The sequence below is a fragment of the Chlamydomonas reinhardtii genome, chromosome 1 (genome assembly GCF_000002595.2).
Source record: "Chlamydomonas reinhardtii strain CC-503 cw92 mt+ chromosome 1, whole genome shotgun sequence".
Classification (NCBI taxonomy): Eukaryota; Viridiplantae; Chlorophyta; class Chlorophyceae; order Chlamydomonadales; family Chlamydomonadaceae; genus Chlamydomonas; species Chlamydomonas reinhardtii.
The window spans coordinates 958,123-970,861 of record NC_057004.1 but is presented as its reverse complement, the minus strand read 5'-3'; the positions used below and the strand labels follow the sequence as shown (position 1 = coordinate 970,861).

The window sequence follows — 12,739 nt, the reverse complement described above, 5'->3', positions numbered from 1 at the left end:
TGGGTCATCGGAGGCCACCCCAGTGCACAACACCTTATATGGCCACGTCAGTCCCGCCTAAGCACAGGCGCCGCGCCCAGCCCCCGCATGGAGCAGCCGTGCACCCCGACCGCAGCCGAAGCACAGGCCACCTCACACCCGATGCGTTTGGGCCCGGAGGCCACTGATAGGGCAGGCGTAAGGGGGCTACCGGCCCCCGTAAGGGGGCCTCCCCTCGTCGACAGACATTGTCTGGACGGCGAATACGCAACTACTCAACTAGCTACCTCAACCGCACGACACTACCGCACAACAGCAGCACTTGCATCGCAGTTCCAGGCGGTTCTACAACCAGGGCAGGCCAGAACAGCGTAGTCCCGCGAGCGTTGTGCTGTATCCACGCATGTCAGTAACAAGACATGACACACCAGTACTGTTTCACACCCAGCCCTGCTTGTCACCCACGCTTGTAACCCAGCCCTGCAGGTCACCCAGCCCTGCTTGTCACCCACGCTGGTGGTCACCCAGCCCTGCTTGTCACCCACGCTGGTCACCCACGCTGGTCACCCAGCCCTGCTTGTCACCCAGCCCTGCTTGTCATCCCGTATGCTTGTCACCCACGCTGGTCCATACCCACGCGCCATAATCTCAGACTAGCCGTAGGCGCCGCCGCCCTGCACCGCAGCATCAGCATCCGCGGCAGCCGCAGCGGCGGTTGCCGCCGCCGCCGCTCCTGGCGCCGAACGGGTGCAGGGCGCGCGCTGGCCTCCTCCTTGTCGTCCTGCTCCGCCACCACCACTGCCGTGGATGGGGCGCGTGAGCGCCTCAGGCCGCGGCAGTCCCTCCTCCAGGCAGGCGGTGATGAGGCGGATGTTCGCCGCCGCGTTGGCATCGCGATTCCTGTGCCAGCGCGTGCACAAGCACAAGAAAGCCAGTGACATGCAAGGAAAGGCTCAGCTCTGTCCTCGGAGCACCTGTCCTCAGGCCCTCAGCCCACCTGTCCCCAGTTGCCCTCAGCCCCTCGGCCCATGCGTCGTGCTCACCAGACGGTTCCACAGCCGTCGCAGGCCAGAACAGTGTAGCGCCGCGTGCCGTTGTGCGGCAGGATCTTCCGCAGCTCCCGCAGGCCGCAGTTGTAGCAGACCTACACGAGGCACACGCTGCTTGTCATCCCTCCTGCTTGTCACCCACGCTGGCCGCTGGCCATCCACGCTGGTCACGCAGCCCTGCTTGTCACCCACCCTGCTTGTCATCCCTCCAGCTTGTCATCCCTCCTGCTTGTCACCCAGCCCACCCTGCCTGTCCCAGTCCATCCAGCACGTCCCTGTCCACCCTGATCTGCCGGCCTCACTTGCCCTCTCCCCCCTCTCCCCCCGCTTCGGTTTCTGGAATAAACAACCCCCCCCCCGCCGCCCTAGTACCCTACCACCGCGCACCTGCGAGGTGCAGTACTCATCAATCATCACGACGCTGCGGGCGTAGCAGCGCCGCAGCAGCCGCTGCATGGCCTTATGCGGCCCGCGGCTGGGGCGTTTGATGACGGAGTTGTGGCCGGTGCTGGCGTTGCCGTAGCCGATGGACACCTGTGTGCAGCGGGGGTGAAGTTGGTGCGGGTGGGGTGGATGACCTGGGACTCAGGCCCAAGCACAGCCGCGGACAAGGACAGCTGGTAACGCTGCTCGTCATGCACGCATGCTCACTCGCGACATGGGCGCCCCGCCCGTAAGCCGACGCGCCTCACGGTGCAGCACGCGCTGCGACTGTGAGTACACGCCGAACTTCCGTGAGCGGAAGCGGATGTCCGACCAGTGCAGCTGCAGCGGCGCCCATGCCCCCTGCCCAGCTGCTTCACCCCCGCCAGCTCCCGCTGCGACTGCCGCAGTTGCTGCCTCCAGCTTCCGGAGCTTCTTGCTCCAGTACCGTGGCGGCTGCGTCGGTTTGCCTGCCTGCAGGCGGCGCTTGCGGCGGTCATTCCGCCTCCGCCTGCGGGTCTTGACGCTAAAAGTGCTAGGGTCCTCCTCCTCCTCGCTGTCCTCCTCGTCCGCCAGCTTCTTGCGCTTGCGGCTCTTTTGTCGCATATCAAATATCTATTTTACAATGGTAGCAAAAGAAATGCTGCAGTGTAAAAGCAGCCCGTGTTTAGTGGGCTAATGCGGCCCCACCTCTGCAGTCCCAATCTCCAGGGCTGGGTGACAAGCAGGACTGGGTGGCAAGCAGTCCCAAATCCAAAGAAGCATGCAGCGGAGCGTGGGTGACCAGCGTGGGTGACAAGCAGGGCTGGGTGACCAGCGTGGGTGACAAGCAGGGCTGGGTGGCAGGGCTGGGTGACAAGCAGGGCTGGGTGACCAGCGTGGGTGACAAGCAGGGCTGGGTGACCAGCAGGGCTGGGTGACAAGCAGGACTGGGTGGCAAGCAGTCCCAAATCCAAAGAAGCATGCAGCGGAGCGTGGGTGACCAGCGTGGGTGACAAGCAGGGCTGGGTGACCAGCGTGGGTGACAGGGCTGGGTGGCAGGGCTGGGTGACAAGCAGGGCTGGGTGACCAGCGTGGGTGACAAGCAGGGCTGGGTGACCAGCAGGGCTGGGTGACCTGTAACCTGTGCATGGCGGGTCGGGCAGCATGTTCCAAACTCATGAGGGAAAGCAAGTCAGTGGGAAGAGGAGCAGCAAATAATGATGCAAGGAAGTTGCGGTCCGACTTTGTCCGTTGACTTGGGAAGACTTCGGGCGCTAGCCCCTTACAGTGCTGCTCCGTTGGCGTGGGGGTTTTAGGGATCCCTTGTCAGGAGGCGCTGGCGGCCCGCATCCTGGCCCAGTGCTCAGATACTTGAGCTGTAGTGACCGCGGACGCATACCAGTACATTTCGGCTGAAATTTCAAGTCAAGATGAAACGTATTTGTACGGTACCTCGGTCCAAGGCCGCCATGTTCGCGCCGTTGATGAGCGACACTGCCTCGGCTATGGTTGACGGATCGTTTTGGTCACTGCTGTCCGTGATCATGCCCACCTGGCGCAGCATGCATAAGAGCCAAGTACAACCGGAAACCGAAACAGTGGTGGGGTGGGAATATGGGAGTTGCCAGTGCGGGTGGCACAGCTCGAACGAAGTTCAGGTGCGGAGTCGATGGTCAGGAGGTAATGCGTAATGGCAGGCGCGCTGGCGTGCTGGCATTTTGGCCGTGAGGGGGTGCTCGCTTGGGTGTGTGTAGTGAGGCCGCCCAAGTGCTATGGAGGCTGTGCGCCGCGCCTGACTGCCCTCCATTGCCAAGACACACTACCTGGCATGCAAACACGGGAGGCAGACCGCAGGACCAGCAGTGCCCTGGCCTTGCCGTGGCCGGGCGTCCGTCAGCCCCGTACGGCACGCTGTCCATGGACTGACCTAGCGCCTGTTTGGCGGGCCCATAAATGTTCCACCATGGCTGGTGTATGTTCGCGGCCCTAGGCGCGTGTCCACAGCCTACTGGCTGGGCAAGGCGCGCATCGCTGGTTCGCGTGTGGGCATGTCGGCATCTTCAGGGGCCCCGCATTTCGTTAGGATTCGGGCTACCCCCGGGTCAAGGTAGCTTGTTTGCGATCAGATACTTAGATGTATATGCTTAAAGGAGTATGAAGGAACCGACGCCAGGAAAGTGACGACTTTTGGGCTTGCCTTGCGTCGCTCGCGCGAGGGCCTGTCGCGCTGGAAAGGCGAAAACAATTTCGGTCGCCAGCCCCGAGTGTGCCTGACGCGCATACTACATAGTTACATAGTATTTGTGAATTGTGAAATACTCGCACATGTCAGCAAGCACACGACGCAGGTGCGCCAGGTCGTGCCGTCGCACGCGGCCCTCGCCGTGCCGTCCCAGGCCCACCTGGCCCCGCCAAGCCCCTCTGCTGCGTGCCCATTCAGGCCCCGCGCTTCCAGACAGCCCTGGCTATAAGACCAGCAGCCATCAGTATGGTCACACCCGGAAGCGGGTCGCGCGCAGGAGCCCAGAGCACGGCGCCAGGGCAGGGCCCCTGGGCACTGTCCAGCAGGGCTTGCGGGCGCGCTTGTGGCATAGGACAGCCCTTACAAGGGCTGCACCGCTGCGTGATACGTCTCTGCTGTGTATCAAGACCAGATGCAAGCAAAGGGGTACTGCAGAAGGCCTGGCTGACGCACACGCCTCCTCACGCCTCCTCTTTCCCTACGCCACCACTGCCGGATGTGACCGTACTGCTGGCTGCCGCCCTTCCATCCCCAGTTTCTCCACCCGTGTGCCTTTGCCGCCCTTCCATCTCCAGTCCCTCCACCCTCTCCACCCGTGTGCCTCTGCCACCCGAGTCCCTTGCAAAATATAAGGAGTTACGCTGCAAGCAGCCCGTGTGACTTCTGCTGGGGGTCGAGGGTGCAGCTATGTTTTCAGTGCAAGCATGTAAAGGTGCATCAGATATTCACATAGAACTAAGTATGGAGGCCAAACTCGAAGGTCGCAACAAGTACCCCGCATTTAGGGGTGTCCCTGTACACATGCGGCTCTCAGCCGAGGCTCAGTATGATGCATTGAAACAGGCTATTTGTACTCAATGAGCTTCTGAAGGGGTCGACAACCCATGCCTTGGCTGAAAACCGGGTGCGAGTCCAACCCAGTGCAAGGCATTAGCAGGGCATTCGAGTTATGGATATAGAATACAATGTAAGTGTCAATACGTGTATAAAATGAAGCTGCCTCAAACTCATGCAACAAGACTATACAGGATCAACGCCAACGGTAAAGGCAATTATTGCAGGGTTAGATCGTCCCGGTATAACACGCTGTGCTCGCTAAATCGTGTCTTCGGCTCTGAACCAAGTACACAACGCTTTGTGGCTTTGTGCACAACGCTCGGCGCGAGTGAGTTGTTATCTGGGGCGCGGAGACCAATAGCAAGTGTCTATGATGTAAAATAATCAATACTGTTGTCCCGGAATACTGCTATCCCGGAATCCCGACATAAGCCCTGGTGAGCTAGCGTACCTGCCACCTCATCGGAGCAGATCGGAGCCAGGTCGGGCAAGAGGACGGTGTTCCCCTGTCCACGAGTGCCAAACTACCCCAGGGAGGGCTGCAATTTCCTAGATGTGATGTGGAGGCGACAAGCTGGGGCTGTCGCAGGACAGATGGGGGGGCACGCTCGCGCACAGGGGGTTTCACAACTTGGCCGGCACGGCTGCATGGGGCTGGATCCAACCAAACAGTGGTTTTGGCCCAGACCCAGACTTGTCGCTGGTCAGGGGAGTTCATCGACAACGTCAGCGTGCGATGGAACAGGGTAAGGGGCAAGGTGGCGAAGTCCCGATAGTCATTGTCGTACATCCGCCGTGCTCCAAGCCCCACGGCTGCGCCACCCACGCGTGCCACCTGTTGTTACATCTGTGGGTCTACCTGATGCGGGCCAAAACACGGCCGCCACAGCCTACTAGTCTTTCAGTATGAGGATAGGACAGAGCACCCTCAACCGACGGCACTCAGACATCCAGCCAATCAAGCGTCCCCACAGAACTGCAATCTGGGAACACCTCCACCTCTCACTGATTAACGATTTAACGTAACTCCATTACTCATAGAACAGTGGCTTTAAGGCATAACGTCCAGTGGTACGGCTTCTCCTGTGACAGGGCTGTAGGTCTGCAGCTGCGCGTCCGCCATGATGTCACCGTTCACGTCAAACCTGTCCAAGAGGCACGATTACAGTATGTGCGGGGCGTATCCATATTACACTTCCCGCGGCAATTGCCTGGCACGGGTTGAATGGGTCATCGGAGGCCACCCCAGTGCACAACACCTTATATGGCCACGTCAGTCCCGCCTAAGCACAGGCGCCGCGCCCAGCCCCCGCATGGAGCAGCCGTGCACCCCGACCGCAGCCGAAGCACAGGCCACCTCACACCCGATGCGTTTGGGCCCGGAGGCCACTGATAGGGCAGGCGTAAGGGGGCTACCGGCCCCCGTAAGGGGGCCTCCCCTCGTCGACAGACATTGTCTGGACGGCGAATACGCAACTACTCAACTAGCTACCTCAACCGCACGACACTACCGCACAACAGCAGCACTTGCATCGCGATTCCAGGCGGTTCTACAACCAGGGCAGGCCAGAACAGCGTAGTCCCGCGAGCGTTGTGCTGTATCCACGCATGTCAGTAACAAGACAAGACACACCAATACTGTTTCACACCCAGCCCTGCTTGTCACCCACGCTTGTAACCCAGCCCTGCAGGTCACCCAGCCCTGCTTGTCACCCACGCTGGTGGTCACCCAGCCCTGCTTGTCACCCACGCTGGTCACCCACGCTGGTCACCCAGCCCTGCCACCCAGCCCTGTCACCCACGCTGGTCACCCAGCCCTGCTTGTCACCCACGCTGGTGGTCACCCAGCCCTGCTTGTCATCCCGTATGCTTGTCACCCACGCTGGTCCATACCCACGCGCCATAATCTCAGACTAGCCGTAGGCGCCGCCGCCCTGCACCGCAGCATCAGCATCCGCGGCAGCCGCAGCGGCGGTTGCCGCCGCCGCCGCTCCTGGCGCCGCACGGGTGCAGGGCGCGCGCTGGCCTCCTCCTTGTCGTCCTGCTCCGCCACCACCACTGCCGTGGATGGGGCGCGTGAGCGCCTCAGGCCGCGGCAGTCCCTCCTCCAGGCGGGCGGTGATGAGGCGGATGTTCGCCGCCGCGTTGGCATCGCGATTCCTGTGCCAGCGCGTGCACAAGCACAAGAAAGCCAGTGACATGCAAGGAAAGGCTCAGCTCTGTCCTCGGAGCACCTGTCCTCAGGCCCTCAGCCCACCTGTCCCCAGTTGCCCTCAGCCCCTCGGCCCATGCGTCGTGCTCACCAGACGGTTCCACAGCCGTCGCAGGCCAGAACAGTGTAGCGCCGCGTGCCGTTGTGCGGCAGGATCTTCCGCAGCTCCCGCAGGCCGCAGTTGTAGCAGACCTACACGAGGCACACGCTGCTTGTCATCCCTCCTGCTTGTCACCCACGCTGGCCGCTGGCCATCCACGCTGGTCACGCAGCCCTGCTTGTCACCCACCCTGCTTGTCATCCCTCCAGCTTGTCATCCCTCCTGCTTGTCACCCAGCCCACCCTGCCTGTCCCAGTCCATCCAGCACGTCCCTGTCCACCCTGATCTGCCGGCCTCACTTGCCCTCTCCCCCCTCTCCCCCCGCTTCGGTTTCTGGAATAAACAACCCCAGCAGGACTGGGTGGCAAGCAGTCCCAAATCCAAAGAAGCATGCAGCGGAGCGTGGGTGACCAGCGTGGGTGACAAGCAGGGCTGGGTGACCAGCGTGGGTGACAGGGCTGGGTGGCAGGGCTGGGTGACAAGCAGGGCTGGCTGTGGCATTGCATGCATGTGTGCAACTTGTCCTGCATTGGCTAGCTGGCGTCTGCCTCACCTGCCGGTGTTTCCGCCGTAGCGCGGGAAGGTGAAGGTCTTGCTCGACAGCGCCTTGTTGATGTTCTTCAGCTTGCTGTAGCCGGCGGCCTGGGCGGCGCGGATGATGGCGCTCATGGCGTCGTAGGAGTTGCCTGTGCGATTGCGTGGGGAAAGGCGCGCATGCATGGCTCACCTCTGCTGCTCCATTACAGGATTTACAGCATGTGAGACTTACGGACGCGGCACCACTACAGGCGTTATAGACAGGAATGAAGGTGGTGTCAGGATGGGTTTAGCGAAATGTGGGATCAGACTTACTCTGGGCGCCAGCGTCCAGTGTGGGCATATACGTGATGCCAAACATGGACTTGTAGCGGTCGTTCGCCTATGTGTGGCAAGACATGCAAGAAATTAAGCATGGGGTAGGCAGGCAGCATGGTTAGTGCTGCGTGTGGGGGCACCCTTACATAACAGCAACACAAGTTCCGACGAATCTCCGTGCGTGGGCGCTTTTCCTCTAGACATCAACACGCACCTTCGGGTAGATTACGTCATTCACATAGTAGATACCGTCAACCAGAGCAGGGTAAGACTTGGAGCCGTTTGCAGCCGTCACCTCCAGGCCTGCCTTGGCCGCCTCGTCGTACCCTGTGCATGGCAGGCAGGCATGTCCTTGATCAACTTGCTTCATGGGAGTAGTCCGTGGAAACGTGGGGTCCGCACCGAGACCGCCGGCCACTGTGTATGTGAATATCATCTGCGCGCGGAGAACCTACCGTTCGGCATAGCGATGGGGAACTTGGGGTCCACGGCGCGGGCAGTCCTGATGAACGCAACCTCAAGCTCGGGCGCAATCGCAGACGTGGCCATAAAGAAAATAAACCCCGGCTTCGACGCCAGAGCCTGTGTCGTTTTGGTTGATGGGAGAACATTGGAAATTCCAATTTGGAATTGCGTGTTTTGGGAGGGGCGAGAGTACGCACCAGAGGAGGACCTGGACCGTGGTGAAGCTTCATACACTTCCCGCGGCAATTGCCTGGCACGGGTTGAATGGGTCATCGGAGGCCACCCCAGTGCACAACACCTTATATGGCCACGTCAGTCCCGCCTAAGCACAGGCGCCGCGCCCAGCCCCCGCATGGAGCAGCCGTGCACCCCGACCGCAGCCGAAGCACAGGCCACCTCACACCCGATGCGTTTGGGCCCGGAGGCCACTGATAGGGCAGGCGTAAGGGGGCTACCGGCCCCCGTAAGGGGGCCTCCCCTCGTCGACAGACATTGTCTGGACGGCGAATACGCAACTACTCAACTAGCTACCTCAACCGCACGACACTACCGCACAACAGCAGCACTTGCATCGCGATTCCAGGCGGTTCTACAACCAGGGCAGGCCAGAGCAGCGTAGTCCCGCGAGCGTTGTGCTGTATCCACGCATGTCAGTAACAAGACAAGACACACCAATACTGTTTCACACCCAGCCCTGCTTGTCACCCATGCTTGTAACCCAGCCCTGCAGGTCACCCAGCCCTGCTTGTCACCCACGCTGGTGGTCACCCAGCCCAGCTGTCCTCCTCGTCCGCCAGCTTCTTGCGCTTGCGGCTCTTTTGTCGCATATCAAATATCTATTTTACAATGGCTAGCAAAAGAAATGCTGCAGTGTAAAAGCAGCCCGTGTTTAGTGGGCTAATGCGGCCCCACCTCTGCAGTCCCAATCTCCAGGGCTGGGTGACAAGCAGGACTGGGTGGCAAGCAGTCCCAAATCCAAAGAAGCATGCAGCGGAGCGTGGGTGACCAGCGTGGGTGACCAGCAGGGCTGGGTGACCAGCGTGGGTGACAGGGCTGGGTGGCAGGGCTGGGTGACAAGCAGGGCTGGGTGACCAGCGTGGGTGACAAGCAGGGCTGGGTGACCAGCAGGGCTGGGTGACAAGCAGGACTGGGTGGCAAGCAGTCCCAAATCCAAAGAAGCATGCAGCGGAGCGTGGGTGACCAGCGTGGGTGACAAGCAGGGCTGGGTGACCAGCGTGGGTGACAGGGCTGGGTGGCAGGGCTGGGTGACAAGCAGGGCTGGGTGACCAGCGTGGGTGACAAGCAGGGCTGGGTGACCAGCAGGGCTGGGTGACCTGTAACCTGTGCATGGCGGGTCGGGCAGCATGTTCCAAACTCATGAGGGAAAGCAAGTCAGTGGGAAGAGGAGCAGCAAATAATGATGCAAGGAAGTTGCGGTCCGACTTTGTCCGTTGACTTGGGAAGACTTCGGGCGCTAGCCCCTTACAGTGCTGCTCCGTTGGCGTGGGGGTTTTAGGGATCCCTTGTCAGGAGGCGCTGGCGGCCCGCATCCTGGCCCAGTGCTCAGATACAGTGATCTGAAGCTTCATGCAAGCTGGAGAGCCAGGGGGAGCAACATACAATGTTGTCACTACGCACCCATACACACCGGCGCCAATGCGGGCATCCACTAGTACGTGCGTAGCGGCATGGCGCATGTCCGCATGTGCCCAATGAGTCCTTAAGCTCCCGCCCCATCTTTCATTCCCACCCGCCCCATCGCTTCTTCTATCGCCCCAGTCCCTCACTACCAATCCCTCGCCCTTCCTCACCGTCTTCACCAAGTCTTCCATCTGGGGCACGGTGCCATTCTCACTGGAGAACTGGCCCTTGGAGGTCACACTGCCGCCGTGCTGGCCAAAGTACGTCTCAGCAAGGCCAACCCAGTCGGCGGCGAGCAGGGTGTCGTCGTACACGATTGCCATGGTTTTGTACTTGGTGGCGAGGAAGGAAACTAGCTTGTTGAGGTACGCTTGCTGCGTGGTGGGATAGAACAAAGCCGCAGCACGAAGCCGCAAATCATCTAAGCGCAAGAGATGTGGAATCGTAGCGCCTGGTGCTACTAACCTATGCGGTAAGTTCAAGCTGAAGGTGCGGCGTGTGCGTGTGGACATTGTATCCGTTGGCAGCATGTACCGTATGCCGCAGGGGTGCTGCAGATGCTTACGGCAGTGGCGATGGTGCGGTAGATGTAGGGGCCGGCGGTGCTGATGGCGAGGGCGCCCCCGGTGGCGGTGATGGCGGGGACCTTGAGGGCGTTGATGGTGGGGGCGGCGGCCAGGACAGTGCCAGAGCACACTGGGCCGATGATGGCCAAAACCTGTTTGGGAACGTGCAGTACAGATTGTATCCCAACACATGACGCACTCTGCTGTCAAGACAACTTTCTTGCACATTTGACACATACGTGCGGGTTTGGGCAAGCACCCCTGGAAACCCTGTCCGACACGACTTGCCTTCCTCCCCACCTCGCCTTGCCGTTCTCTTAGGGTCCGCTTGACCTCTTAGCTCAAGACCCCCGCCCGCTCACCTTCTCCACCTTCACCAGGCGCTCAACCTCCTTCACGATGTTGTCCGTGTCACAGCCCAGACCGCTGGTCACCAGGTTCACCTTACACTTCCCGCGGCAATTGCCTGGCACGGGTTGAATGGGTCATCGGAGGCCACCCCAGTGCACAACACCTTATATGGCCACGTCAGTCCCGCCTAAGCACAGGCGCCGCGCCCAGCCCCCGCATGGAGCAGCCGTGCACCCCGACCGCAGCCGAAGCACAGGCCACCTCACACCCGATGCGTTTGGGCCCGGAGGCCACTGATAGGGCAGGCGTAAGGGGGCTACCGGCCCCCGTAAGGGGGCCTCCCCTCGTCGACAGACATTGTCTGGACGGCGAATACGCAACTACTCAACTAGCTACCTCAACCGCACGACACTACCGCACAACAGCAGCACTTGCATCGCGATTCCAGGCGGTTCTACAACCAGGGCAGGCCAGAACAGCGTAGTCCCGCGAGCGTTGTGCTGTATCCACGCATGTCAGTAACAAGACAAGACACACCAATACTGTTTCACACCCAGCCCTGCTTGTCACCCACGCTTGTAACCCAGCCCTGCTGGTCACCCAGCCCTGCTTGTCACCCACGCTGGTGGTCACCCAGCCCTGCTTGTCACCCACGCTGGTCACCCACGCTGGTCACCCAGCCCTGCCACCCAGCCCTGTCACCCACGCTGGTCACCCAGCCCTGCTTGTCACCCACGCTGGTGGTCACCCAGCCCTGCTTGTCATCCCGTATGCTTGTCACCCACGCTGGTCCATACCCACGCGTCATAATCTCAGACTAGCCGTAGGCGCCGCCGCCCTGCACCGCAGCATCAGCATCCGCGGCAGCCGCAGCGGCGGTTGCCGCCGCCGCCGGTCCTGGCGCCGCACGGGTGCAGGGCGCGCGCTGGCCTCCTCCTTGTCGTCCTGCTCCGCCACCACCACTGCCGTGGATGGGGCGCGTGAGCGCCTCAGGCCGCGGCAGTCCCTCCTCCAGGCAGGCGGTGATGAGGCGGATGTTCGCCGCCGCGTTGGCATCGCGATTCCTGTGCCAGCGCGTGCACAAGCACAAGAAAGCCAGTGACATGCAAGGAAAGGCTCAGCTCTGTCCTCGGAGCACCTGTCCTCAGGCCCTCAGCCCACCTGTCCCCAGTTGCCCTCAGCCCCTCGGCCCATGCGTCGTGCTCACCAGACGGTTCCACAGCCGTCGCAGGCCAGAACAGTGTAGCGCCGCGTGCCGTTGTGCGGCAGGATCTTCCGCAGCTCCCGCAGGCCGCAGTTGTAGCAGACCTACACGAGGCACACGCTGCTTGTCATCCCTCCTGCTTGTCACCCACGCTGGCCGCTGGCCATCCACGCTGGTCACGCAGCCCTGCTTGTCACCCACCCTGCTTGTCATCCCTCCAGCTTGTCATCCCTCCTGCTTGTCACCCAGCCCACCCTGCCTGTCCCAGTCCATCCAGCACGTCCCTGTCCACCCTGATCTGCCGGCCTCACTTGCCCTCTCCCCCCTCTCCCCCCGCTTCGGTTTCTGGAATAAACAACCCCCCCCCCCCCGCCGCCCTAGTACCCTACCACCGCGCACCTGCGAGGTGCAGTACTCATCAATCATCACGACGCTGCGGGCGTAGCAGCGCCGCAGCAGCCGCTGCATGGCCTTATGCGGCCCGCGGCTCGCAACGTGGTCTTTACGCTAAAAGTGCTAGGGTCCTCCTCCTCCTCGCTGTCCTCCTCGTCCGCCAGCTTCTTGCGCTTGCGGCTCTTTTGTCGCATATCAAATATCTATTTTACAATGGCTAGCAAAAGAAATGCTGCAGTGTAAAAGCAGCCCGTGTTTAGTGGGCTAATGCGGCCCCACCTCTGCAGTCCCAATCTCCAGGGCTGGGTGACAAGCAGGACTGGGTGGCAAGCAGTCCCAAATCCAAAGAAGCATGCAGCGGAGCGTGGGTGACCAGCGTGGGTGACAAGCAGGGCTGGGTGACCAGCGTGGGTGACAGGGCTGGGTGGCAGGGCTGGGTG

The 12,739-nt window shown here is 61.3% G+C and overlaps 3 protein-coding genes across 3 annotated transcripts; all 3 read right to left on the bottom strand.

The window, feature by feature from the left end:
• Positions 1–223: 223 nt before the first annotated feature.
• Positions 224–2,835, bottom strand: CHLRE_01g005350v5 (uncharacterized protein). Its single transcript, XM_043058182.1, has 4 exons — positions 1,680–2,835; positions 1,416–1,562; positions 1,023–1,123; positions 224–879 (listed from the first exon to the last, which is right to left on the bottom strand). Exons 1-4 carry the CDS (start codon positions 2,055–2,057, stop codon positions 633–635), a joined length of 873 nt encoding a protein of 290 aa, XP_042928096.1. The 5' UTR covers positions 2,058–2,835; the 3' UTR covers positions 224–632.
• Positions 2,836–5,341: 2,506 nt separating this feature from the next.
• On the bottom strand, positions 5,342–10,225 carry CHLRE_01g005300v5 (uncharacterized protein). Its single transcript, XM_043058181.1, has 6 exons — positions 9,956–10,225; positions 8,135–8,261; positions 7,894–8,006; positions 7,677–7,743; positions 7,378–7,510; positions 5,342–6,672 (listed from the first exon to the last, which is right to left on the bottom strand). Exons 1-6 carry the CDS (start codon positions 10,106–10,108, stop codon positions 6,426–6,428), a joined length of 840 nt encoding a protein of 279 aa, XP_042928095.1. The 5' UTR covers positions 10,109–10,225; the 3' UTR covers positions 5,342–6,425.
• Positions 10,226–10,473: 248 nt separating this feature from the next.
• On the bottom strand, positions 10,474–12,495 carry CHLRE_01g005250v5 (uncharacterized protein). Its single transcript, XM_043058180.1, has 3 exons — positions 12,306–12,495; positions 11,910–12,010; positions 10,474–11,766 (listed from the first exon to the last, which is right to left on the bottom strand). The coding sequence occupies exons 1-3, from the start codon at positions 12,372–12,374 to the stop codon at positions 11,520–11,522; spliced, it is 417 nt and encodes a 138-aa protein (XP_042928094.1). The 5' UTR covers positions 12,375–12,495; the 3' UTR covers positions 10,474–11,519.
• Between the last annotated feature and the right edge of the window lie 244 nt (positions 12,496–12,739).

Excerpts from the sequence above, each read along its gene's own strand:
- CHLRE_01g005300v5 (XM_043058181.1), bottom strand. The coding sequence starts at position 10,108 with ATGGCAATCGTGTACGACGACACCCTGCTCGCCGCCGACTGGGTTGGC. Across the intron at positions 8,007-8,134 it reads CCCCATCGCTATGCCGAACG|GGTACGACGAGGCGGCCAAG; the intron begins GTAGGTTCTCCG and ends TGCCATGCACAG. Across the intron at positions 6,673-7,377 it reads TACGGCGGAAACACCGGCAG|GAATCGCGATGCCAACGCGG; the intron begins GTGAGGCAGACG and ends GCGCTGGCACAG.
- CHLRE_01g005250v5 (XM_043058180.1), bottom strand. The coding sequence starts at position 12,374 with ATGCAGCGGCTGCTGCGGCGCTGCTACGCCCGCAGCGTCGTGATGATT. Across the intron at positions 12,011-12,305 it reads ATGAGTACTGCACCTCGCAG|GTCTGCTACAACTGCGGCCT; the intron begins GTGCGCGGTGGT and ends TGCCTCGTGTAG. Across the intron at positions 11,767-11,909 it reads GACGGCTGTGGAACCGTCTG|GAATCGCGATGCCAACGCGG; the intron begins GTGAGCACGACG and ends GCGCTGGCACAG.
- CHLRE_01g005350v5 (XM_043058182.1), bottom strand. The coding sequence starts at position 2,057 with ATGCGACAAAAGAGCCGCAAGCGCAAGAAGCTGGCGGACGAGGAGGAC. Across the intron at positions 1,563-1,679 it reads GCGGGGCGCCCATGTCGCGA|GTGTCCATCGGCTACGGCAA; the intron begins GTGAGCATGCGT and ends CGCTGCACACAG. Across the intron at positions 880-1,022 it reads GACGGCTGTGGAACCGTCTG|GAATCGCGATGCCAACGCGG; the intron begins GTGAGCACGACG and ends GCGCTGGCACAG.